The 26,902-nt window shown below is 40.8% G+C and overlaps 2 protein-coding genes across 8 annotated transcripts in view; both read left to right on the forward strand.

Annotated features, from left to right (window-relative positions):
- Positions 1-6,707, forward strand: part of CILK1 (ciliogenesis associated kinase 1) — a 40,119-nt gene extending 33,412 nt beyond the window's left edge. For 2 of the 4 annotated variants that reach the window (XM_005552734.4, XM_005552738.4), the window contains exons 12-13: positions 1,559-1,681; positions 2,688-6,707. In XM_005552734.4, coding sequence (XP_005552791.3) covers positions 1,559-1,681; positions 2,688-2,842 — 278 coding nt within the window. In that variant the 3' untranslated portion in view covers positions 2,843-6,707. The remainder of the gene's footprint in view (positions 1-1,558; positions 1,682-2,687) is intronic. The other 2 variants (XM_005552739.4, XM_074037817.1) reach the window with 1 other exon arrangement.
- Positions 6,708-10,599: 3,892 nt separating this feature from the next.
- Positions 10,600-26,498, forward strand: GSTA4 (glutathione S-transferase A4). 4 transcript variants are annotated; one of them, XM_074037822.1, is made up of 7 exons: positions 10,600-10,651; positions 11,607-11,711; positions 14,628-17,084; positions 18,870-19,002; positions 19,876-20,017; positions 21,749-21,880; positions 25,877-26,498. In XM_074037822.1, exons 4-7 carry the CDS (start codon positions 18,899-18,901, stop codon positions 25,997-25,999), a joined length of 501 nt encoding a protein of 166 aa, XP_073893923.1. In that variant the 5' UTR covers positions 10,600-10,651; positions 11,607-11,711; positions 14,628-17,084; positions 18,870-18,898; the 3' UTR covers positions 26,000-26,498. The 4 variants fall into 4 exon arrangements, with proteins under 4 accessions (XP_073893923.1, XP_045246975.1, XP_065399988.1 ...); XM_045391040.1 differs by having other exon boundaries at positions 17,033-17,084; XM_065543916.1 differs by lacking the exon at positions 21,749-21,880 and having other exon boundaries at positions 17,033-17,084.
- Positions 26,499-26,902: the final 404 nt, after the last annotated feature.

Raw genomic sequence — 26,902 nt, forward strand, 5'->3', positions numbered from 1 at the left:
ACATGTGTGAGGATTCCTCTGGGTATGAGAACTAGGAGTCAACATTTTATTTTATTTTATTTTATTTTATTTATTTATTTTTATGTATTTATGTATTTTAAGATGAAGTCTTGCTCTGTTGCCCAGGCTGGAGTGTAGTGGCGCGATCTTGGCTCACTGCAACCTCTGCCTCCCTGGTTCAAGCAATTCTCCTGCCTCAGCCTCCCGAGTAGCTAGGATTACAGGTGTGTGCCACCACACCCAGCTAATTTTTTTTTTTTTTTTTGTATTTTTAGTAGAAACAGGTTTCACCATGTTGGCCAGGCTGGTCTCGAACTCCTGACCTCAGGTAATCTACCCGCCTCGGTCTCCTATTGTGCTGGGATTACAGGTGTGAGCCACCATGCCCGGCCAGAGTCAACATTTTAGGTTAAAGGGTGTGCTCATCTTCAGCTTCACAGATATTGCCAAACTGCTCTCCAGAGGGATATGGGAGTTGCTCTACATCCTTAATGACACTTGGTACTGTCAAGACTAAAATTTGTGCTAATCTGATGAGTGTGAAATGGTATCTATTGTGGTTTAAACTTGCATATCCTGTTTACTAATGAGGTTCATCACCTTTTCTTGTGTTTATTGACTATAAGTTTTCTCTTTTGTGACTTACCTGTTCAAATTCTCTTCCCATTTTTCTTCATATTTCTTCATTCACCAGAGTGCAAAATACACCCCAGCTGACCAACACAACTCCTCACACAGGCATTCTAGACTGTGTTTCCTACTCTGCCTTAAGCAATTGCTGAAAAGGCTCTGTGTTGTGGAAACAGAGCAACTCTACCACTTACTGACTTCTTAATGGTTAGAACTTCCGTTTCTATAATGAGCAATAATAACAGTCTTCATTATTCCATGTGTACCTTTAAGCCTAAATAATAAGAATTATATTCATTCACCTATCCAATCTTAATTGATTATCTGCTATATGCAAGGCATTCCGTTATCCTCCCCAGAATGCAAAGAGGAGTAGCATACAGTCCCTGCCCTTAAAGCACTCTCATGTGGAAATGACATAAAAAGTGAAGGTATTTAATATTTTAAAAAATGGTTAATTCTTCTGATGTGGATAAGAATATTTAGTGTGTAATTACTTGTCACAGCTAAATAATTGAATATAACCTGTGTTATTTATATGTACTGTTATTTATATGTACTGACATGGAAGGACAACTATTCTATATTATGGAGTGAAAAAAGCAAATTTTAGAACAGTCTAAATCTACTTTTACAAAAGAAAATAAAGAACAAATGTCACCTTTCCCTTTTTTAAAAAAATTTCACAACCAACCCACCCTCTATTTGGTTGCCCCCACGGGAGCAGCACTGTCTTTGACCCTTGCAGTCTTTCTGACAGGGTGGTATGGTGGGATGCTTGGCTCTGAACTCATTTTCATCATGATTTGCTCTTTTCCCTAAAAGTAAAAACTTAGTTTGTTATTGCTCTGCAGTACTGTTATTTAACCTTGTTGGTGTCCTGGGTACATGTCTTTGTAGTAAAGAGCTTTTTGCTTTTTCAAATCAGTTGGTTCCAGCTCTACAAGTTCTAGTGGACTGACTGGAAACTATGTCCCTTCCTTTCTGAAAAAAGAAATAGGTTCTGCTATGCAGAGGGTACACCTGGCACCTATTCCAGACCCTTCCCCTGGTGAGTTGTATTTTAAATTATTCATGAATTGACTCAACAAATGGCTACTCAACAACTGCTTTGTGCCAGGCATGTTTTAGGCCTGGGATCCACCAATAAATGAAACTTGCACTCTACAGACAATAAGTAAGCGAAATAAGTGCTATATAACATATAGTAAGTCAGATGCTTACTGACTTAGTGCTAAGGAGAAAAATACAGCAGACAGGAGGTAGAGATTGTGGGGGCTGGAGTGTGGGGTACAGGTTGCAATTTTAGCTAAAGAAGAGCTCACTGCAAAGGAGTTGTTGAGTAAAGACCTGGAGGAGGTGATTGAGCAAGCGTGCGTTATGAGTGAGGCTTTTCCAGACAGGAGATTCTTCTGTGCTTGAGCTTTGAGGCAGAACTGGCCTGGCAAATTCAAGGAGCATCAAGGAGGCCAGAGTGCAGGAGTGACAGGAGTGAGAAGGGGAGTAGCAAGATGAGGTCAGGAGCGATATGATGCCTGTAAGCACATTGTCATGGATTCTGAGTGACGTGGAGTCCCTGGAGTGCTTTGAGTCCATAAGTGCGGTGATCTGACAGCCATCTCCACAAGCTCCCTCAAGCTGCTGTTGTCATGAGACTGAAGCAAGGGCAAGGTAGAAAACAGGGAATCCAATTAGGAGGATGTTGAAATTATCCAGGTAAGAAATGATGCTAGCTTGGGCCAGCGTGGCAATAGTTCAGTTGGTAAAAAGTTACCAGGTTCTGTAAATATTTGGAAGGTAGAACTAATAGGATATCCTGACAAATTATATGTGGGATATGAAAAAAAGAGGGGTCAAGAATGATGCCATTATTTTTAGCCTGACAACTTTAAAACGTTGTCTTTAACTGCAGTAGAGAAGATTGTAAGTAGGAGACAAGATGCTCCTCTTGAATGAACTCCTTATTTTCTCATGTTTTTGTCACCAAAATGCATTTATTTGCACTTTACTTGCATTGGCCCCCTATCAGTCATGCCGGCCTTTTTCTTTCATTGCAGGTTATTCCTCCCTGAAGGCCCTGAGACCTCATCCTGGGCGACCATTCTTCCACACCCAGCCTAGAAGCACTCCTGGGTTGATACCACGGCCTCCAGCCGCCCAGCCAGTGCACGGCCGGACAGACTGGGCTTCCAAGTACGCGTCTCGGCGATGACTATCTGCCTTGGTGATGAATCTCTACATAGGGAGAAGCAGGACACTTTCCCTCAGCTGACTGGTGTTCTTCCTGCAAGATGTACAGAGGGCAGAAAAGCAAATCAACACTTTATAGTTATTCTTCTGAACTAAGACATGTCAATATTCTTTTTTAAAGTTTTTTTTAAAATATTGATTTGAATGCAGTACGCTTTTTTGTATAAAATTATTTTATTCTAAAACTGGGTCCCGTTATTTTCTTAAACAACAGCATTTTGTATATATGGATTATGTTTTAGCATTTTATACAGTCAACTTTGTAATGAACTTTTTAAAGATTAATTGATTTTCCTTTGGGGTTCCAGATAATATTTTCTACAGACTTTGAAAAATGTAATAATATTAATGCAGTATTGCAACAGGGGTGCAATTTAAGGCTATGTGATAGAGGGTTATTTACTCAATGTGTGCAGATATTTATGAAGTGGTTAAATTTTAAGTGTGGCTCACTAGGTACTTGAGGCCTTCTTGGACTGTTGTTAGAAAAGTGATCCTCTGCTTTTCTTAACAGGTCATTGGTTTGATTTTTGGATACCACTCTGCTGTTCTGAAAGGACTATTATATAATTCACTTTGTTTTACTTTTGTTCCCCAGATGAAAGAACTCTAAGTAAATACGTTTTAAAAAACCATTTCAACACCCTTTAATGTGGTTGCAGATATCACATGAAACCAAGCTTAATCATTCTATGCCATTGTATTCTAATTTATTCCACTTTTGAAATCAAGTTGTATGTGTACCAATAAAAGGAGAGCTTTTTGTTTCAAAAGGCTCTCAACATGAAGCTTAACACAGTCAATCAAACTTACATTCCTGCCAAGATGCATGGCCAAAAAACTAAGTATCAAAGCAGCAGAAAGTTTTTGATTATAGTAACTGAGATGGAATTTTGCACCTAGCTCGGTTCTCCAGATCTGGCTAGGAGCAGTCAATGACTAATCTTCTGTCCTAGCCAAATTCTCAGGACAATTTGGGGAGCAGAAAGAGTTATGGCAGAGGTTCCACTCATCTACGAAGTCACAGTCACGTGCCACATTTGATCTCCTAACCCTGGTGTAGTTTCTTTCAAGAATGAGAACTCTATTTGTTGGGCAGAGGCTGTTCCATTGAGAGGAATGTTTACAGCAATTTTGAAAATGACAAAGCCAGTTTGGAGACAGAAAAAGACAAAAGGTCCAGTCTCATCCACCTCTATATGGTACATTTGGCTCACTTATGGTTGCCTTAAAGGCAAGAGGGAAGGTCACCATCAGTGAACGCAATGCAGTCTGAACAGTGTATTGACTCATATTCTCCTAGGGCTCAAACTACTTTCTTGGTTCCAGGATAATGACAAGTTGAACCATATGTAAGTAATCTTTTTTTTTTTTTGGTTTTTGAGACGGAGTCTCACTCTGTCGCCCAGGCTGGAGTGCAGTGGCGTGATCTTGGCTCTCTGCAACCTCCACCTCCCAGGTTCAAGCGATTCTCCTGCCTTAGACTCCCAAGTAACTGGGACTACAGGTGCCCGCCACCACGCCCAGCTAGTTTTTGTATTTTTATTAGAGATGGTGTTTCACCATGTTAGCCAGGATGGCCTCGATCCCCTGACCTCGTGATCCACCCTACTCCACCTCCCAAAGTGCTGGGATTACAGGCATGAGCCACCGCATCCAGCCAAGTGATCATTTTTATAGGTTAAAATGATAGGTGAAATGAATCTAGACACTTTCATATGGTTCAACCTAATGACTTGGTAAATTATTGCTTTGGTATATTAATAATATGTTGCATTCATTCTGAACAAATTACCATGGCTTCCAAAGAGCCTTAACCTAAAATCAGAGAGTAATTTACGCTTTGGAGAATCTGACTCAAAAATATACTTGACCAAGCACCGTGGTCCCTAGGGGCATGAGAAAAGCACATAATGGATGTGGATGTGATAGGTGGTCTTTTCCTGTTGACAAGCTGGCAGCAAAGCTTCAGAAAATATATATGCAAGCACAACTTGAAGCTGAATTCATTTCTGTATTATATTCTCAACTCATTATCTAAAGCATCAGAAAATGTGTTTTCAGAGATGAGTCCTTTACTATAAGGTTAATATTTATTTTCATTTTCTGTATTATATATGAAAAGTAAATTAATGTGAAACCTTGCCCAGCTTGCTGGAAAGCAGGTTTTAAATTGTAAATATTCCTTAGAGGAGCAAATGGATTGTTTAATACCATAGTCTCGGTAATCTAGCTTATATAAGGTCATTACATTTTTTAATTGAAAAACCTAGTTACCTGATTATTACACATTATAAAATTGTTTTTCTTCTAATACTTTATAGGGCCCAACTTCAGAAAATACTTTGCTTTCTTCCTTTTACACTTTCCTTTGTTTACCAGCAAACAACTTCCCTGGGGAAGCCAAACATATTTATAAAAAAATCAAGTAGCTGATGTGCAGTTGAGAAAAACTAAAAGATGGAGAAAACAAATTCTAACTAGCAAATGCTGTGAAGTACTCTTCCTCCCCCTCTCTGAAATGGGTAAAGGACCAATTGTGTAAAAAACCTATGCGCTATAGAAGGGAATAGTAACCATTTCTTTTGTCTCTCTGTTTTTGTTCTGACTGAGAATCTGTGCAGCCATTTCTTGTTATATGAAAACAAAATGCTACTTGTGACCTCTATTTTTTGTTACTGTAGAATTATAAAATGTAATGTAAGACACCAACAGAAATGATATACCTGTAACTGTACCTATCAGGACTATACCTCATTTACAGTCAGAAAGCTTACTGGGACGTCAGGAAATGATACAGGGTTGGTTCTCATTTCGTGCTGAAATGAGACAGAAGTTCAGTGACAAAGGTGCGCTGTGGGGGTATCGAGGTCCCCCAGGTAGAGCCAGCAGAGCAGGGAAAACTGCATTTGCATAAAAACTACTCTTAACATGATTGTTCATTTTACAGTAAAATTCCATTAATTACCAAGCCCTCACCCAGCTCATGTATGATAAAATTTATGTTGGAAGAAACTTGATTTTCAAATAATTTTTTAAATTTATCTCTTGCCTAAAGGACTATATACATCTAATATGGTAACACTATGTCATCTTCTGGAGTTATCAAAAATTGTATGCAATCAAGACAACACAAAATAAGAATTATTTTATTTTTAAGTGCACATACAGGTACTGTTGGAGTTGATGGGCACCATGCTTTCTCATGAAGTAGCATTTCCCTACCATCAAGCCATTGTTTTGTGCCATTCAGCAGATGAAAAAAAGGAATTTATGCTGTACATTTCAGTTCAGTGTATGACCAAAAGCAATATGTTTATAAGAAGATGTTTGACATACTAATTATTTTATATCATTTAAACCATACTGTAGCAACATAATATATGTAGCTAATTTTTAGAATTATTTTTACAATTTCCAACCAAATGTACTGTACTGTTATATAATTTATTGTGATGATCTTCTCATGGAAACCATTAGGAAGACAAACTGGAGGTAAATATCACATTAATCTGTATTATCAATTTCTTATAGACACTGTGCTAATGTGAATTTTAAATGACCTGCATCAAGTCTTCTGATTTCAGATAACTCAGTACAGATAGCAATTAGTCACCTGATTTGATTACAATGGAGTAACTGACAATATATTTATTTATAAAGCAAATATTCATAATAATGAGAAGAATTCAGAGTAACCACTTAAGCAAGACCCTTCTGAAATAAAAATGTTGCTTTTTAAATAGTTTGTCCTAAGGTGTTTAAAAATGTCAACTTTAGGTAAGGAAAAATTTCCTGCTCCAAATAAAGTTGAAGTTTAAGAAAAATTGATTTGAGTGTTCTGTTTTTGTTTTCATGTTCTTCCATTTGTGTTTTCTAATTTTTGTCCTTTGTTAGTTCATTTGGAACTTTGATGTTTTATAACTTCTCCTGAATGCTTAGTATCGTGTTACTGCTATGAAATTAGATGCATACACTTTGAGTAGCAGAATGAAGAGTTATCCTGCAATGTGGAGGTTTTTTTAAAATTCAGCTTTTAGAAAGTTAGGCGTCTGGAAGTGGTGGCTCATACCTCTAATCCCAGCACTTTGGGAGGCGGAGGCAGGAGGATCCCTGGAACCTAGGAGTTGGAGACCAGCCTGGGCAACATGGCAAGACCCTCTACCAAAAATCTCTACCAAAATTACAAAATTTAGCCGGTGTGGTGGTGTGCACCTGTGGTCCCAGTTACTTGAGGGGCTGAGGAAGGGGAATCGCTTAAGCCTGGGAGACAGGTTACAGTGAGCCCAGATCACCCCCCTGCACCCCAGCCTGGGCAACAGAGCAAGGCCGTGTCTCAAAAACAAAAACAAACAACAACAACAAAAAAGCAAAAGCAGGTGAAAACAGTTTCTTGTTCCTGATTTCATCATTTTAACCTGCCTTGTATGTCTTTTAGCTTTTCACAGCACATTCTCATATACAATATAAACCTTTAAAAGAAGTTCATAACTTCGTGAACTACAGAAAGAATGTCACAAGAAATGCATTTTCTAAACATTCTTTGACTCCTTGACAGGATTTTCTAGGAACATGATCTACCAATCAAACTTGCATTGGTGAATCCCTAACTGTGCCTCTTGCCATCAGAACACAGTGACTTTACTGTGTAATCATGGGCATTTGTCTTTTTGGCATCACGCTGGGCCCATGGCTGCCCCTTCAGAAACCCTGAAGAAGCCATTTCAAGCTCTCAACCATCTTTCCTGATAAGAAAACCCACTTGTTAGAATAGGGTCTTACACCAATCACTTATAGCTAAGGCTGAATTTAAGTCAAATGTTTCCCTCTTCTGGGAGTATACAAAGCTCTTAAACTGAGATTTGAAGCTCTTGACTTTCGTGCAAGGAGTTTTACCTACTACTGAGCAGATGAGTGAAGGGTTGAGACTAAGAAGATTTCTCAGGGCCTCTGAAAATGTATCAGGTAGGTAGGTGGATAGGTAGGTAGAATAGATAGATAAAATGAGTAAGACTGTCTCAGGATGAGGGCAACTCTAAGGGTCTTCAAGAATAAGCAGGTTGACGATGTCAGGGGCTTCAAAGGAATAAAATGCCTTTGGGGTATCTGTCATAGAATGCAGAACTATTATAACAGGATTTTTCATTTCTCCCCAAGCCTGTGTAATAACAGAGTCATGCTGCTACCTTAGTTACACTTTCAGGTGAACAAGGCTGAGTGTTGCCAGAAAAAGGTGTCCTGACCCAGATCCTAAAAGAGGGTTCTTGGATCTCGCACAGGAAGGAATGTAAGGCGAGTCACAGAGTGCCATGAGAAGCAACAGTTTATTGAAAGCTACTCAGTTACAGAGTAGAGCGTCCTCAGAAAGCAAGAGGAGGAATGCCTCCTCTTTGTTTTTTATTCGATAGGGGTCTTATCTATGTAAAAGGTAAGCTAAGCAATGTCTACGTGCAAGTAGGCTAACAGAATGAAAAAAATTAGTACTTTGTTAATTTAAAGAAAGGTATCCTTGGCATTTCCATGCGTAAGTACGTGAAAGCATGACTATAATTACCTTAAAGGCATTTAGCATTATGCAATATTGGAACATCTGGACATTCTACTGTCATAGGAATTTGTCCTTCCAGGTATCATTAAGCTATTTCCTCAGCTATAGACATCTTAAGATGGAGTTGACTTTTTTTTTTTAATTTTACTTTAAGTTCTAGGATACAAGTGCAGAACAAACAGACAAGAAGTGTGTGTGTGTGTGTGTGTGTGTGTGTGTGTGTGTGTTGGACAGGGCATCATTCTAGACTTTTCTTCCTCCTCCCTTCCCTTTGACCTGATTAGTAAATCCTTTACCACCTACCTCTTTACTATTTTACCTTTTCTTACCCATTTTCTTCAAACGCATGGTGCTACTTTAATTTACACAGACACAACAGGTTTCTTTCTCTACCCCTACTACCCCAATTCATTCGCCTCACTTTGGCCAGAGAAACCTACTGAAAATAAAATCTGATCATGTTAGCTAGCGGCTGCAATTGTTCAGCACCCAGGCTTGTCAAGCAAGGTACTCTCGAGCACCCCTGTGGGTGAAGAAAATAGCATCTATAGCCTGAGAAATAGCAGAAGCTGCCTCTAAAAACAAGATGTATTTTCGAAGGCATGTATTTCAAACTTTGAAATCCATGTGAATTTCGCAATTGTTCCATAATATAGCCCTGATAGTTTTAAAATATTTTCAACGTTTTAACTAACTTGCCAGCCAAATTAGTCTTTTTTTTAGCACCACCCCCAACCCCAAAGACCCCCCTTCCAAGCAGGTGCTGACTTGAGGCCATGACTATAGAGCACGTGACTCTAAAATGTACAAAATGAAGAAAAATCTCAAGATGTCCCACTGAGATGAAGAAAGAAAGAAGTTAGGGTCTACTGCTTACATTAAATAAGGGTTGACGGCTCTTTCGATTTTAATCTGTATGTGGTACTTAGCCTACTTAACACCCATATGTGGATTTCCTGACGGACTTAACATTCCTGTCAGGAAAGCATTGCGTACTTGCTGTTTAAAACGCATCCAAGGGCCGGGCGCGGTGGCTCACGCCTGTAATCCCAGCACTTTGGGAGGACGAGGCAGGGGAATCACCTGATGTCAGGAGTTCAAGACCACCCTGGTCAACATGGCGAAACCCCGTTTTTACTAAAAAAACAAAAATTAGCCGGGAATGGTAGCGCGCACCTGTAATCCCAGCTACTTGGGAGGCTGAGTCAGGAGAATCGCTTGAATCCGAGAGGTAGAGGTTTCAGTGAGCCAAGATTACAGCCTAGAGGTGGGCCTGTTGCCTGGAGCTGGGGTCCTTCTTGGAGTGTGCGTATTTTTTTTAAACCCCTTCTGAGGAGTCTGAATGCACTGGTGGAAGGTGGGCCCAGATGGGCCTGACTGGCGGCCGCTACGCCCCTGCGTGGGCTGGGCTGGGAAGCCGAGCATGGGAGAGTGCAGTCTCAGATGTGAGACTCCGTCTCAAAAAAAAAATAAATAAAAATTAATTAATTAATTAATTTTTTAAAAGGGTCATGGATCAAAAGAAAGGCAGACTGCCACATGCAGCGCCTCATTTGGATGTGTCTGGAGTCTTGGAAGCTTGACTACCCTACGTTCTCCTACAAATGGACCTTGAGAGCTTGTTTGGAGGTTCTAGCAGGGGAGCGCAGCTACTCGTATACCCTTGACCGAAGACCGGTCCTCCTCTAGCGGGGATGGTCGTCCTCTTCGACCGAGCGCGCAGCTTCGGGAGGGACGCACATGGAGCGGTGAGGGAGGAAGGGGACACCCGCCTAGCCAGCCAGATCAGCCGAATCAACCCTGGCGATCAATGGGGTGACAGATGTCGCAGCCAGATCGCCCTCACATCCGAGACTTCGTTGCGGCGCACAAGCTATATAAACCTGAAGGAAATTTCAACTTTACACTTATGTCAAGTTATTTATCGCACTAGAGCTTCAGCAGGTAATTTTAACTAAAATCAAATTTAACCAGTATAGCAAATATCATTTATTCCCCAAATGCTAAAGTTTGAGAGAAACGTACTTGATTTCTGGCTGTTTTGACACTATCCAGAATGCCTTGCAGATGGGTGGGGCATGCTAAATACTGCAGTCTCTATTGGTGAGGTCGTTCCGGAGCCTCGCCCAGCTCCCGCGCGCTAGAGCCGCCTGCTGGTCTCGCCTAGCCGCGGACTGCTGGCCTTGCGCTTTGTGCGGCTCCAGGTCTCCGAGCGGACTCCAGGTCTGTCTCCCTCCTGCGGTCACCCCCTTCCCCGCCCTTTCTCTCTTCTTTTTTTCCGAGTCTCACTCTCACATTCTTCCTTCATCCCCCCAATTCAGTCCTTCTTTTTTCTCCCTCTTGTCCTTTGCCCTCCATCTCCAGTCTGGGCAGAGGTGGGCCTGTTGGCTGGAGCTGGGGTCCTTTTTGGAGTGTGCGTATTTTTTTTTAACCCCTTCTGCGGAGTCTGAATGCATTGGTGGAAGGTGGGCCTGGATGGTCCCCAGGGCCTGGTGGGGCGGCCGCTACGCCCCTGCGTGGGCTGAGCGGGGAAGCTGAGCATGGGAGAGTGCAGTCTCAGATGGCCAAACCCTGGCCCCGGCTCATTTTACAAGGCCGGGGGCTCATCTCCCAGTAGGGGTGGGGGACACGTGGGACCCGGGGGGCAGCCCCCGCATGCGTGACGATGGATGCACATTTTGCAGACAATAGTAGTACTCGGCCTGTTCACCTTCCAGTTGCCGTGATAATAAAATATGATGTATGTAAAAGCATGAATACTTGAAGAGGTTCCTGTGGCTGTGCAATTTTCCTTCGCGACCCTCTTCAACGCTTGCCACCCCCTATCCCCAAGCTAAATCTGGAAAATCTGAGATTCTCAAGGTCAAAATATATAATGTTCTGAATTTGTGAAATCCCGTACTGCTAGCACATATGTTTTTACAACAAATGGCCCCAGCTTCCCAAGATCCAGGATAAGAAGTCATAAATAGAAATCATATAAAAGCCAAGGGTTTTTTTTTGTCCATGTTTTAAAATGGTGGTATGTTTTTTCTTGAGTGAGGGAAAATGCAAAAACAAAAATAAAGAACAGTTTCCCGTGCCAACATCCTGAATATTCATTTCGCCCCGAGCACTGGGTTGAAGACGCGAAATTGGGACTATTGGTGTGCGAGGAGCTGCTGCATTTGTTTTTCAGAAAGCCTGAAAAGCTATCATGGCAGCAAGGCCCAAGCTCCACTATCCCAACGGAAGAGGCCGGATGGAGTCCGTGAGATGGGTTTTAGCCGCCGCCGGAGTCGAGGTACCTTATGTGCTGTTTCTTCACAGATTTGTTATACAGTTTTTGAGACCTTTGAAAGAAAAATAGGTTTTGAAGCACCATTCAGGTCTCGTTCTCGTCCACCAAAATCACAGGCATGCTTCACTGAATCAGATTCCATTCCTGAAGGGACTTTTCTTTATCATTAGAATGTAGTTGGTGGAATTCTATTTTCCTTTTGACTGTTACTTAATTATTGGCTTCTGATCTAGCACCAATGAATATTTATTAATAAGAAGAAAGGAAATGTACCTGGAAATTGTCAGTTACTCTGAGCTCTTATTATGCATTCTTAGGGTAAATTTCGTGTTTTCTTCAGTGGCTTCAAACTGGCAGCCTTGGTATCTTGCTTGCATATTGATTTTATACTTTAGATTATAGTCCAATGACCTAAATTGCCTAAATTGTTTCAGCTTTGGCCACGGTGCTCTTTCAGGTTTACCTTTTTTTATTTCACATTGGCCTCTTTTTTGTTCTCAGCACTTTTTGACACTATAAAATGCTCTGTGCTCATCTTGTATTAATATTTTCCCTGCCCTAGCCCTAGAATCAGGAATTTCTTAGATAGAAAAATGGTATTAACAGGCTGGCACGGTGGCTCACACCTATAATCCCAGCACTTTGGGAGTTCGAGGTGGGCAGATCATGAGGTCAGGAGTTCGAGACCAGCCTGACCAACATGGTGAAACCCCGTGTCTCCCCAAAATACAAAAACTAGCCAGGTGTGGTGGCGCGCGCCTGTCCTCCCAGCTACTCAGGAGGCTGAAGCGGGAGAATCGGTTGAACTGGGAGGCGGAGGTTGCAGTGAACCAAGATCACGCCACTGCACTGCAGCCTGGACTGCAGAACCAGACTCGGTCACAAATAAAAAAGAAAAAAAAAAGAAAAGAAAAGGTATTAACGTCAAGATCTGGGTGCTAGATGTCTACGTTTGTTTCTAGTGCCATTTGTTTGTGGAAGAAACTGCCCTGTAAAATTTTCCCTATTCTGGATTTGGTTTACTTACCCTCCAGGTGTTGCCTTGAGGTAACATAGTAAAGTGAGGCTACCCTTATTTGAACATGCTCCTCTATTTTCTGTACTTCCCATAAATTACTAGCTGGACCCAGAGGCATGATCACTTCAGGCTCCTTTTTTCTTTCTCTTTATTTTATTTTTTTTCCTGCCAGACTATGTCAGAGGAGATACTGTGAACACACTTCTCTTGTACCATGTCAGGGGCTGTCTGGTGTCTGGTTGTCTCGTTTTCAGTGATGCCGAGCTGCTTCGGTGTGTTCCTGTGATGTCAACCCCAATCCACACATTATAGTTTCTCCCAGTTTCTTTTCAACTTGTGGTTTTAGCAGCTATTGATCATCATCCCTGTTAGGGTTTACAAAATGGCAATTCTTTTCATTTCCATCATTTCACCTAAGTTTATGAACTGTGATTCTCTTCTAAGACAGTACTCATCACTCATTAACTTTAAAATGTGTAAAAATGTTATGTTTAAATCATAAACTTTAAAACTCAGTTACTTTAAAATGTGCTTCATATAGGAAAGGCAAGGTAAATGCTTGATTATAAATTTTCACAATAATATGTTGTTACCCTAGCAACCTCCAAAGATGGCAAATGTGAGTTGTTGGGTTATGGGTTTCGTGTTTGTTTTTTGTTTTTATTTTTTGCATATGATAACTTGCCACATGGTGTTTTACAATTTTCTAAATGAGTTGACATTATGTTCCTATGCAAATTCTGATTTCTGACTTGTCTTTAGAAATTGGAAGATGTGGTGATCCTGAGTCCTTATTTTCACAGGGCAGCAATTGTTGGATCTGAATAAGGGCTGCCCCACCTCGCCCTCTTGTCTCAGGGTGTATTTGCTAACTATTAAGAGGAAAGTGAAAAACATTCAAGGTCCCAGGACCTGAACCTGCCCGACTTCACTCGTGTCTGTCATATGTCTAACCCCCATAGGCTTCTGAGTTTGTAATTCTTGGTTCATTTCATAGGTTTTGAATGGATATAACCCTTTGTCAAATCTTCTCTCTTTCTTCATTCTACCCTGCCCCTCCTACTCACCTATGAGTCAACATTTTTGGTTACAGTAATAAAAACCCAACCTTAAATAAGTTAAACAAAAAAAGAACATGAGTTATCTGACCCACCTACCCCAGTCCAATCTGTGACAGGAACAGGCTGATCTGGTAGAGTAATGAGCCCACTCCTCAGACCAGAGTGGAGGAAGCTGCATTGGTCTCTCTCCCAGGGCAACCACATGGTTTACAAGGTGGTGGAGAGGGGGCCCCTCCCCATCTCTTTGCCAGTTAAGTTTGTGCTCACATAGATCTCAGACAGTCAGGAGGGACCAGCTGGCAGCCACCAGACAAGTCCATGATTCTCAATATCCCATGATTGAGTTGAACCTAAAGTTGAAGCACACACATCTGGGTAACTAGGTCACTAAAACCTACTGAAAAACAGCCTGTTCTAATTCAGGGAGTCCTCAATGTTGGTCAGTCACTTAATTTGAGTCATCATTGACATTGCTGTATGTTGGTTGTTTCTTCCATGCTTGGAACTTTATTTGCCTGAAGACCCCTTAAAACCCAGGCAAATCCCCATTGAGACGTGGGAGATGTACACCATTTCTACCATTAACTAGGAGCATCAGTTGAGCACCTTGTCCCTGCATATATCCTATAAACTTTCTGAGCCAAATGTGGTGGCTTGAGCCTATAATCTCAGCTTCTTGGGAGGCTGAGGGTGGCAGGATCCCTTGAGCCCAGGAGTTTGAGGCTGCAGTGACCTGTGATTGAGCCACTGCACTCCAGCCTGGGTGTCAGACCTCTAAGAAAAAAATAAATAAATAACCCTTTCTGTTAACTAATATGATGTTTTAACTTTTGATTTTAGTGTGTCGTAGTACAAATATCCAGGGACAAATTCCTCAACTGAATCTATCTGAGAGACATTGTCAATTGATCCAGGAGTACTGCCTGCACCACATCTGACCATCTAGGCTTCGAGCATTGTTGCCCCAAGGATACTGTTCATGAGCATTAGATGAAGATCCTCTGGGAGCACTGAGTCTCCTTTCCTCACACCATGAGCACCCACCCTGGCAAGCAGCAGAAGCCAAGCCTCCACCCTATGATCCTGATTCTCCCCCACCCCTCCAGGTTGAATGTTTTTCAACTAAATTCACCAATTCTTAACATTTTACTAATTTGCTTTCTCCTTTCCTTTTTTTTCCTGAATTGTTTCAAAGTAGTTGCAGACATCAGCATGTGTCTTCCTCCCAGGGTTACAGGAAAGCGGTCCTGATCCAGACCCCAAGCGAGGGTTCTTGGATCTCGCACAAGAAAGAATTTCGAGCGAGTCTGCAGTGCAAAGCAAAAGCAAGTTTATTAGGAAAGTAAAGGAATAAAAGAATGGCTACTCCATAGAGCAGCCCCAAGGGCTGCTGGTTTCCCATTTTGATAGTTATTTCTTGATAATATGCTAAACAATGGGGTGATTTATTCATGCCTCCCCCCTTTCTAGATCATATAGGGTAACTTCCTGACATTGCCATGGCCTTTGTAAACTGCCATGGTGCTGGTGGGAGTGTGGCAATGAGGACGACCAGAGGTCACGTTCATCACTATCTTGGTTTTGGTGGGATTTAGCTGGCTTTTTTAATGCAACCTGTTTTATCAGCAAGGTCTTTATGACCTGTATCTTGTGCTGACCTCCTGTCTCATCCAGTGGCTTACAATGCCTTAACCGTCTGGGAATGCAGCCCCCAGTAGGCCTCAGCCTCATTTTACCCCGGCTCCTATTCAAGATGAAGTTGCTCTGGTTCACACGCCTCTGACACCAAGGCAAAATAAATAATTGTCCTAATAACCACAATACCATTGTCACCACCAAGAAAATTAACGCTGCCTTCACAACATCTAATATGCAATCCATATTCAGATTTTCCCTATTTTCCCCCAAATGTCTAACTGTTACACATCTGTTTAGCAGTTATAACAGTTTCCTCTCCTCCGAGATCTACTTCCAATTTGGTTGTTAAGTATCTTTAGTTGATTTTCATCAACAGGACCTGACTTTTTTTCCATGCCCTCGACTCTTGAGAAGTCCAGGCCATTATGTTTGTAAGGTCCCACATCCTGAATATACCTGATTTTCACCTTTCGCGTAGATTCAGGGTAAATATTTTTGGTACTGTTTTAGCAGGTGTGACTGTGCCTGTCTCACTGTGTTACAACAGAAGGCTTAGGATGTCAGAGTGTTCTCCACTGGGGAGCCAAGTTTGATTGTTTGGTTAGACCGAGGGTGTTTGGTTAGACCGAGATCTCCCGATCTCTCCATTGTAAATTGATACTTTCCCTTTATCATAATTAAGTAACTTAATTAAGTCTTCTGTAAAAAAGAGCTTTTTCTTCTCCTTACCTTTTTCTTTAGCATCATCATTTATGGACATAGATATTTTGTTGTATGTTGTAATCCATAATTGACATCATTCTTTTTGATGCTTAAATTTTCCCAAATTTGGTAGGGAATTCCCCTCACAGGGCCCTCCATGCCTTTCTGTTTCACCTTTGAGCACTTCCTTGCTTCGGCATAACAAAATCAACCTTCTTTTATAGGAGCCCTAGTTCCTTTTAGGGGGCAGTGATATTTAGAAACCAAGATGTGGATGCTAAGTCTGCTCTTTCTCTCTGCTTCTTAAGACTGTTTAACTTGGTATTTTTAGTCCTGAGTCTCTATGATGTTTACCTCCTTTTGGAGGGTGAGGATATCTTTTTAAAAAATTGATACACAATGTACATATTTGGGGGATACATTTGATATTTTGATACATGCATATCATGTGTAGTGATCAAATCAGGGTAATTAGGATGTCCATTACCCACCTCAAACATTTATCTTTCCTTTATGGTGGAACATTCCAATTCTTCTAGCCATTTTGAACTGTGTAATACATTATTGTTAACTATAGCCTACCATACTATTGAACACTAGATCTTATTTCTTCTGTCTAGCTGTATTGATGTATCATTAACCAACCTCTTTTCACATCCTCTTCCTCTCTACACTTCCCAGCCTCTAGTAAGCACCAATAACTTTCTATTTCCACGAGATCCACCTTTTTAGCTCCCACATATGAATCAGAACATTCAGTCTTTGTCTTCCTGTGTCTGGCTTATTTCACTTAACGTAATGACCTCTGTTTCTGTCCGTGTTGCTGAAAATGACAGGATTTTGTTTTTTTAATGGCTGAATAATATTCCACTATGTATGTATACATTTCTTTTTTTAAAATTTAGTTTGATGAAGAATTTCTGGAAACAAAAGAACAGTTACACAAGTTGCAGGATGGTGAGTATGAAAATGAAACAACTGCCTCTAATACTGATTTTCCTTTAAGAACTGCTGTTTATGTGGGAGGGCAAAAATATTCAATGACACTGAACATTCAGAACAGTATCCTAAAACCAAAAAAAGCAAGAGGGAATAAATAGTTGAAATTGCCAGGAAATCACTTCTTATTCAATAGTTCCATAAAAGCTGGCTGAAGGGGGTGAGTAGTTCCTTCCCCACCCAAGTGAACAGCTCTCCTCCATCCCTTTCTTCTCCCCTCTCTCCCCTCTAATCTCCTCCTCCCCCTTTCTTTCTCTCCCTTGCCCTTTCCCTCCTTCTCATCTTTCCCTACTTCCTTCATACTATCTGAGGCATCCTGGCCTGTTTGAAGTATGCAAATAAATACCCGCGATGGGGATACTTTCTGAAGTGAATACCACACAGAAGCGAAATCGACGAACTGCCCCTCCCTTCACCTTTAATTCCTGGTCAGCCCTGCTCCCTCCTTGCCCATCCATTATAGCAGGAGCCACCAGTAGACCCATAAAGAGTGCACCCATCAACCTGTGAGCAGCCTCCCTCCCAGCCAACAGCAGGGTCCTCAGGCCCAGCTGGAGGCTCCCTTGTATGGTACCAGCACTCCAGGGCTGTAAGGCCACCTTTTGTGTGCGACGGTGGCTGGAAGCCACTAGGCATGTGCTAAGTACTCCTTTCCCCTCTACCCTCACCCCTTCAGAATGCCCAAACCCTCAAGGGCCAAGCTGTACCCTATACAGGCATCTCTCCCCAGGGTTTGGTATGTGGAAAGTGTTGGATTCAGATTTGTTAAAGAAAACAATGGGTTGTTTTTTTAACTAGTGACAGCGGACTTGGTAGTAAACAATCTGTTCTGTGGCTACAGAGTAGCCACAGAGTATACATGAGCCAAAGAGTATACATGAGTCTCAGCTAGTTACTTAGGTTTCATGATCAGATTCTCTAAAAACACTGCTGTCCAGCAGAACATTCTACAGTGAAGGAAACATTGTATTCTGCACTGTCCAATATGGTAGCCACTAGGCACGTGTGACTGTTGAGTACATGAAATATGTCTAGTGCAACTGAGGAACTGAATTTTAAGTTTTAAAAATTGTAATTAATTTAAATTTAGATTTATATAGCTGCATGTAGCTTTGACTGCTGTATTGGCCTGTGTAGCACTGAAGAAATATCTTCACTACATTCCCCTTAATCCCTTATCACTGTGGATAGGTATTTTTCCTGGGGTGAAAATGAAAAGGGAACGTTTATAACAATGCTAGTTTTCAGGCTTCTTCTTTTTTTTTTTTTTTTCCCCCGAGACAGAGTCTTGATCTTTCGCCCAGGCTGGAGTACAATGGCATGATCTCGGCTCATTGCAACCTCCGCCTCCTGGGTTCAAGCAATTCTCCTGCCTCAACCTCCCAAGTAGCTGGGATAACAGGCATCAGCTACCACACCCGGCTAATTTTTTTAGTTTTAATAGAGGCGGGGTTTCATGATATTGGCCAGGCTGGTCTCGAACTCCTGACCTCATGATCCACCTGCCTCGGCCTCCCAAAGTGCTGGGATTACAGGCTTGAGCCACCGTGCCTGACCCCTTCAGGTTTCTTTTGTGGCTAAATCTGCTCTCCTGAATGAAGTTAAAGTTATCTGTCATCTGGAAGCTTTACACTATTTCCTAAGGCCATGATTCCACATTTCTTTTCATTCAACAGAGCATTTTTTAGGGGTTGGGGGACAGAGAAGAAGAGATCACTTCTAACTCTGGGCTTCCATTCTCAGGTAACCACCTGCTGTTTCAACAAGTGCCTATGGTTGAAATTGACGGGATGAAGTTGGTACAGACCCGAAGCATTCTCCACTACATAGCAGACAAGCACAATCTCTTTGGCAAGGACCTCAAGGAGAGAACCCTGTACTGTGGCCCCTCTCAAGTGTTGTCACTTGTCAGCTTACTGATGCCTTAGCTGATTAGCAGTCCTCTGCAGCACACCACATTTACTTTATGTCTTACATAGTTATGAGATCAGGGAGCAAAAACCCAAGAAGGTCACGAAGACCAGTTGGAACTTCAGTAGAGAGAGTCTGAGTAAAACAAAAGAAAATAATTGGATTCAGATGTTGAATACTATATCTAGGGTGTCATTGTTTCAGATTTCAACATTTTTAAATGCTTTGATACTGCTTTTTACCTTTCTTACACATTCACTATTGTTAAGTATTAGGAATGAGGAACTGCTGTGATGTTCAAGGCCTGGGAGAGTGACCATTAGAGACCATTAGATTATAATTTGAATTCAAAGCCTGGTCCTTGCACCCCTTAGATGTATGACCCTGGGCAACGTGGGTATAAGAATAGTACATCTCTCATAGTGTCATGTGATTTAATGAGATAATGAATGGAGAGTGTTTAGCACCATGCCTGGTACACTCTAAGCACTCAATAAATGGTATTCACTACTTTCATGAAGATGAAGTTTGACCCATACTAAGAGACCAAAACACAGATGCTGGGGTGAAGGTGGAGGAGTAGGATGCCAGGAAGAAAGCACTCGTGACTCTCAAGCTGTCTGATCTGTGACAGATTTTTGTGAGTTACAACTAGAATTGACCTTATCTCTTTGCTCTTAAGAGACAGGTATAGGTAAATGCTTCTAGGGACTTAAGTTGCCAGCATCTTAAAAAAAAAAAAAAAAAAAAAAAAAAAAAAGCACTCTGAATTCTTAGTTGTGGAAACCAATGGCTTCAAAGAGAGGAGAAACTGAGACAACTGCTCTTTTGTTTTAAGGATTGACATGTATGTGGAGGGGACGCTGGATCTGCTGGAACTGCTTATCATGCATCCTTTCTTAAAACCAGATGATCAACAAAAGGAAGTGGTTAACATGGCCCAGAAGGCTATAATTAGATACTTTCCTGTGTTTGAAAAGGTAGGTGGCAGAGATGCCTGTGTACACAGAGTAACCAAACCACAAAGAAGCTGCCACAAACACCCTTTTCTGTCCAAGCATTTTAAAACTGAGCCCAGTTGGACTAACCTAAGAGCTAATGGACTCCTAAGAGCTAATAGTAGCCACAGCACAAAGCTGGTGTCTTAGAGCCCCTCAGACTCTGCTAGGACCACATGATTCAGGAGTCTAGAAAAAGTATGGGCTCCCTGCCTGTGTCCCTTATTGTTCCTTGCATTCACCAAGTTCCCACCTTGTGTGGATACAGCAGAAACTTCAGAAGATACAGAAAACAGAAACTGCCTCATTCATTCATTCAACAAACAGTTGTTGAACAGCTATCTCATAGCTGACATCCTCCCTGATAATTTGATATGAGGAGAAGAACATTTCCATTTTATTTGTCTTCCCTTTGCTCTTTTTGTTTTTGGTTTTGTTGTTTTTCTCTTCTTGTTATATCTGCTTTTCTGAGCTTCCAATTCTTTATTCCTGAACTGGGAGGAGTATTTTTAGTGTTTCAGTGCAAACACTAAATAAGAGGATGTGAAAATATGGGAAGCCCTATCTGGCAAGCTTCCTCTGACCATCTTTGTGGAACTAGATTTAGGAAAAAGGAGAGGTATTTTCTGGGGTTTCTGTAGCTAGGTTTTATGGTATCTTTCCCACAGGCACTTTGTGAATGTAAAATAGGATAATGCAGAAATGTGGTCTGGAAGGGGCACAGAGGACATGGTGCTTTGGCAAAGGGTCACTGCTCATTCTTAGGTCCCAAGGGCCCAAACTGTGTCAGGGTTTCTTGCAACACGCCTATGAGGTGAGAACTGTTGTCCCTTTTACACATAATGAAGTCATGGAGAGATTCAGTGGACCTGTCCAAGGTAACATGGCCAGAAAACAGAGAGCAGGGTTGAAACTCTGGCCTCTGACTACAAATTCAGGATACATTGTACTATGCCACTCTGACTCCAGCAGCTATATTTGACCTGGAATTGCGTTCAGAATTCCTGTCACACACACACTTGTGCACATGCAGACACCCATGGGCATCTAAGAGTTCCCTGTGAAGGGGATCTCCCCGTTGCTACCACTGCTCCTTGCCTGTCCCTAATCACAATCTATTCTTATAAAGCCCCACACTTGTATGTTACCCTCAGAATGGGAGTCAAGATGAACTCAAGCTTTTAATTTTCTCTGTTTTGGGACATGTAAGAGGAAGCCTAATTTTTAATTGGGTTGAGTTTATTACTACACGTCTTGATGTTCTAGCAACAGAACTGGGAAGTAAGAGTGGGCCCCTTAAAGATGATCTATCAGTTAGATTTCTTAAATCACCCCGCCCTTCCCCAAGCCTCCTGCATGCATTTCTGTAGATACATTTTTGGAGTAGATGCATCCTTTCAAAACACCAGATGCTAAATCCAGAAATAAGGAATTTTCCCTTCCCCACTTCAATGTCTCATTCAGATCCACAGCAGATATTTAAGGATGCTTTCATTTCCATGCCTTTTTTGTACTTTCTCTCCCTCTCTCTCCCCTACTCTCTCTTGCTCTCTCTGTCAGAGATAGGGCATGTTCTCTTACTTGATGTTATTTATGAAAGCATGAAATGACAAGGTCATAATTTCACCTCTTCTCAGTTACTGCACTGATTCAATAGCCTCATCAGTCTCTCTATGTGGAATATTATGACTGATGCACACCATTTCCTTACAGATTTTAAGGGGTCACGGACAAAACTTTCTTGTTGGTAATCAGCTGAGCCTTGCAGATGTGATTTTACTCCAAACCATTTTAGCTCTAGAAGAGAAAATTCCTAATATCCTGTCTGCATTTCCTTTCCTCCAGGTAAATAAAACTATGTGTTAGAAGATTGTCCTAGAACTCTTAGGCCTCCCTTCAGTGCCTATTGTTTGGTTGGCTTTGGGGGAAGTGTGTGTGTGTGTGTGTGTGTGTGTGTGTGTGTGTGTGTAATATTTTTAAGATTCTAATTTGGCAAATGAAATGAAAGTAAGGACCCGAAGTTGTTTTTCTGGTCCTTAAATCCTTCAAGTTGAAAGATCATTGATGTGTAAAGATTTCTTTTTTTTTTTTTTTAGATGGGATCTTACTGTGTTGCCCAGAATGGTCTTGAACTCCTGGGCTCAAGAGATCCTCCCACCTCAGTCTCCTGAGTAGGGGGCACTATAGGCATGTGCCAGCACACCCAGCTCAGAAATTTTCATCTTAATTTTGTTCCATCACTGCACTCCTGGAAAAAACTCCATACACAGAGAGTTTGCCACTGGGGACTTTCCATAGAAATAACCATAGAGGTGAGGTGCTCTCACACTCACATATATCTACTGATGGGATAGTGGGCAAGATAAACATCAAAACAGTCTCATTCATCAGGCTATGACCCCCTTTCTCAGAAACAGTATGGTCTCAAGTTAGGAAATTGTAAGCCTGAGCTCTGAGAGCAAATGAAAGATGATAGCACCCTAAACATCACCCCAAAGGGTTCCTACCATTCTCCTGAGAATTCTAAGGAAAGACTTGTGTGGTTCAAATTATCCCTCAGGGTTATTCTGGCAGGATTGATCTTAGAACTTTAAAGGAGAGAAGGGCCTTTTTAAAAAAACATTTAGTGACCTCAGTATTCACTTGAGGGAGTAGAGACCCAGGATAAAGAAATCAGCCGCCAAGCTGGCTTAGCCAGTGGATGCTTGAGTTTTGTCTAGAACCTTAGCCTTTTATCTCCAAGTCTAATGTGCAGACTGTAACCCCTGGGCCAAACCTGGCCTGCCACCTGTTTTTGTGAGTTAAGAATAGTTTTTACATTTTTAAATTGTTGAAAAAAATCTGTGGAATAATGTTTCATGACACATAAAAATGATATGAAATTCAAAATGTATTCATAAATTTCATTGGTACAAAGCCATGCCCGCTCATTTACACAATGTCAAGTTTGCTTTTGTGCTTCTACAGCAGAGTTGAGTAGATCTGATAGAGACCATATGGCCTGCAGAACTTAAAAGTTTTGCTGACTGGTCCTTTATAGAAAAACTTTGCCAATCCCCGATACAGTGCAGATACGGACCATATTGCTGTATGTTTGACCAAGTTATCAAAAGCCAAGAGAGATACACTGACTCCCCGAAGAGTAACACACATACTTAAAACCATTTTTTGCCAAGTTTGTTAAATATTTTGATGTACTAATGAGGGCAGTTACCACCGGTTCAATAAATACACCCAGAAAATGAGAATAAAAATCTTCAAGGCAATAAACCACCATATCATTTATGATGTTATAGTTTATATAGTTTTTTTTCTTTTTTTTTTTTTTCATTTACTCTTGCAGACACAGAGATCGGCTTTCCTTAATTTGATTTTATTCATTCAGAACTGACTTAGGATACTTTTCACCTGAAGTATTCTTTTGCACTGTTAAAAGAGTTATTTGTTTAGCAGAGAAGGGAAATCAGAGGAAGGGATCTGCAACTTATTGAGAGCCAGCTGCGTTCCAGTCAGTCTGCTAGGCACTTAACATGCATTTGCTCATCTGGCCCCTCAACCCCACCCCAATAACCCTAGGAGATGGGCTTCACTATCTCCGTTTTACAGATGAAAATTACAGATTTGGAAACATTACATTCTGCATAAAGTTGCAAGACTGTGGATGACTGAGTTGGGAGCCACAGAGGAGTCTGGGATCTAAGTCTGTACTCTTTCCACTAGACTGTGTGGTTTCTGAAAAACACATTTAGAAGTACTAGAAGTACCTATGGCCCTAAATAGGTGAGATGCTGAACCCAGAAGTAGGTAGAATGCTAAACTTATTAAATGTGAAATCTAGGCTGGGCGTGGTGGCTCACACCTGTAATCCCAGCACTTTGGGAGGCCAAGGCAGGTGGATCACTTGAGGTCAGGAGCTCAAGACCAGCCTGCCAACATGGTGAAACCCCATCTCTACTAAAAATAAAACAATTAGCTGAGCATGGTGGTGCGTGCCTGTAATCCCAGCTACTCGGGGGCTGAGGCAGGAGAATCGCTTGAACCGGGGAGGCAGAGGTTGCAGTGAGCCGGGATAATGCCACTGCACTCCAGCCTGGGTGACACAGCAAAACTGTGTCTCAAAAAAAAAAAAAAAAAAGGTGAAATCTTTCCAGGCATGCATATATATACATGCTGTGTACACATGCACACACACCTCACAGGCAGTAAAGAACTTTTCACTGAATAGACACAAAATATCTAAAAAGTCTAGGGTAAATGATAGAGATCAAGGTTTCTTGGTAAACTGTAGCACCAGGACCTATTGGTATTTTACATTGATGATACTATGATAACAACCCCTTTTTAAACCCCAAGGCATTATCTGTGTAAATACAGTTTTAATCTCTGATCAGATTGAGGATCAATATTTAAATCTTCAGAATTGGACACCAGATCGGTGTTGAATTTAAAGGGTTATTCCTGTGTTGATTAATGGATTTAAAAAGTCACAAAAGTTTTACTATACATGATAACTATGAACCCCACATAAATCTTGAAACAATACATCATTTGGATCAAGCTTCTAAATTTTGGTATGATATTTAAAATCAGATAACACAAGTACATAATGAAAAGAGAAAATTGTCATATTTATATATAATTAATTGGCATAATTATTAGGGTTTTTGTTAATATTAGTGGCATATGTATGTATGTTTGTGTGTGCTTAATTAAGGCTGTGTCTTGCACATAATAGGCAATTAATAAATAGTAGCTATTTAAAACAACCTCTTCACTTTTAAATAAATGGTTTTATTTAAATAGCTTTAAAAGGTTTTATTAGAATAATTATATATGATGAGCATATGCTTCTTCATATAGTTCAGATTTTTCACTAGATAAAATGGGCTTTTCTTCTCAGTTACTGAGAATTGGTAAGATTTGATTCTATGAATGAAAAATATAATTTTTTTTTCTTCTATTCCAGTTTACATAAATATTTGGTATCTGGGCCAGAGGCTATGAAAAAATGCAACTGGCGATTTCCTGAACATAGCCAGAAAGAGGATTCATTTACTGATAGGAGTAAAAACTCTGAAGAAGCTGAATCTTAAAATATAAATTGTACCGTCTGGTGACTTTTTAAAGCACCTTTACTTAAGTGGCTCATGCATTTTCTCCCAGCAGATCAGTGCACTTCAGGTGGTTAGTCCGAGTGGTGTTTACAGCTTATTGATCACAACAAGTTACAGATTTCTTTGTTCCTTCCCCACTCCCACTGCTTCAAATTGACTAGCATTAAAAAACAATACAGAAAAATACACTGGAGGTGTTTTCAATGAGTTTTCCCCTTCCTTTTTTTTCACCTTAAGTGTCATAATTCTATTTTGAGTATGTTTTTACTTTTGCCATTGCTGTAGAGTTCTTTTTGTGAACCTGGAGATTTGCCTAAACTCCGATCTTGATACGGGTGATTGATGACAGCGATTGTAAATAAGCATAGAGATCAGATCTTAACCCAGCCTTGTCTAACCCACGGCCCATGGGCTACATGTGGCTCAGGACAACCTTGAATGTGGCCCAACATAAATTCATAAACTTCCTTAAAACATTATGAGATATTTTGGGATTTTTTTTTCCAGCTCATTAGCTACCGTTAGTGTTAGTGTATTTTATGTGTGGCCCAGTGAAGCCAAAAGATTGGACATCCCTGCTAAACAAATGCTAGATTTCAGTTCTGCTTGGAACCTTTCAACAAGTATTTATTGAACAAATTTTGATGGGCCATTTTGCATAACCATATCTTCGTAGTAACTAATACCTTTTTTGTTAGCCTTAAACTTTTGGGTTTTCCTTTTTCAGGAGTACACAGTGAAACTAAGTAATATCCCTACAATTAAGAGATTCCTTGAACCTGGCAGCAAGAAGAAGCCTCCCCCTGATGAAATTTATGTGAGAACCGTCTACAACATCTTTAAGCCATAAAACAACACATCCATCTGTGAGTGAGAGCGTGTTCCTAGAGATGGTTCTGTCCACAGTCATGTCTTAATGGATCCCAGCTCTGTCATGGTGCTGTGTATTACGTTGGGTCCTAAGTTTGGTCTTTTGTGTCAAAGAGATCATCTCTTTCTAGAAATATCAACCTTTTTTGTCCAGTAAATAATTGTTAGGGGATCTTTTTTGGAAAACTTTTTTGGCGAGGCTGGTATTTAAGTTAGATCTGATCAGGCTACTAATGTCCTGTAGCCAGTTCATCCTCATAATGAGAATGGGCAGGATCTCTTGTTCTCTCCTGAGTGTGTTTCTGCTCTCCTTATCCTGTTCTCTTATCCTTATCCCCTCCAGTCTTTGCCTAATTTTTAGTGTTTAATAACAACCAAATGTCTAGTGAATGACTCTCATCTGAACTGTAATAAATAAAATGGTAGTAATGAATGCAATCAGTATTAGCCAAAATAAAGAATTTATGAGTCATTGCTCATTGCCTTGTTGCTAGAATTTTTAAATTTTTTTCAAATAAAGAATACATTTGCACTGTTCAAAAATCAAAAAAGTATAAAAGGGTCTACAGTCTTGGAAGTCTTTTCAACCCTGTTTCCCCACAACCAAGTCCTGCTTCTCACAGGCAAACGCAGTTACTATTTGTGTACCCTTCCAGTTACATTTGACACATGTATAAGAAAATGCAAATATATATTATTTTTATCTTCTTACTACCCAAATGGTTATTTGTAGGCTTCTAAATTTTTGCATTTCAGAACTAAAAGTATGGTCTGTTAATATAATGCTGCTGTTAAACAGGCGTTGATTCACGTCTCAAATACTCATCAAGCCTCAACTGGACACAGTGACTCACGCCTGTAATCCCAGCACTTTAGGGGGCCA

Source organism: Macaca fascicularis, chromosome 4 (assembly GCF_037993035.2).
Source record: "Macaca fascicularis isolate 582-1 chromosome 4, T2T-MFA8v1.1".
Taxonomy (NCBI): Eukaryota; Metazoa; Chordata; class Mammalia; order Primates; family Cercopithecidae; genus Macaca; species Macaca fascicularis.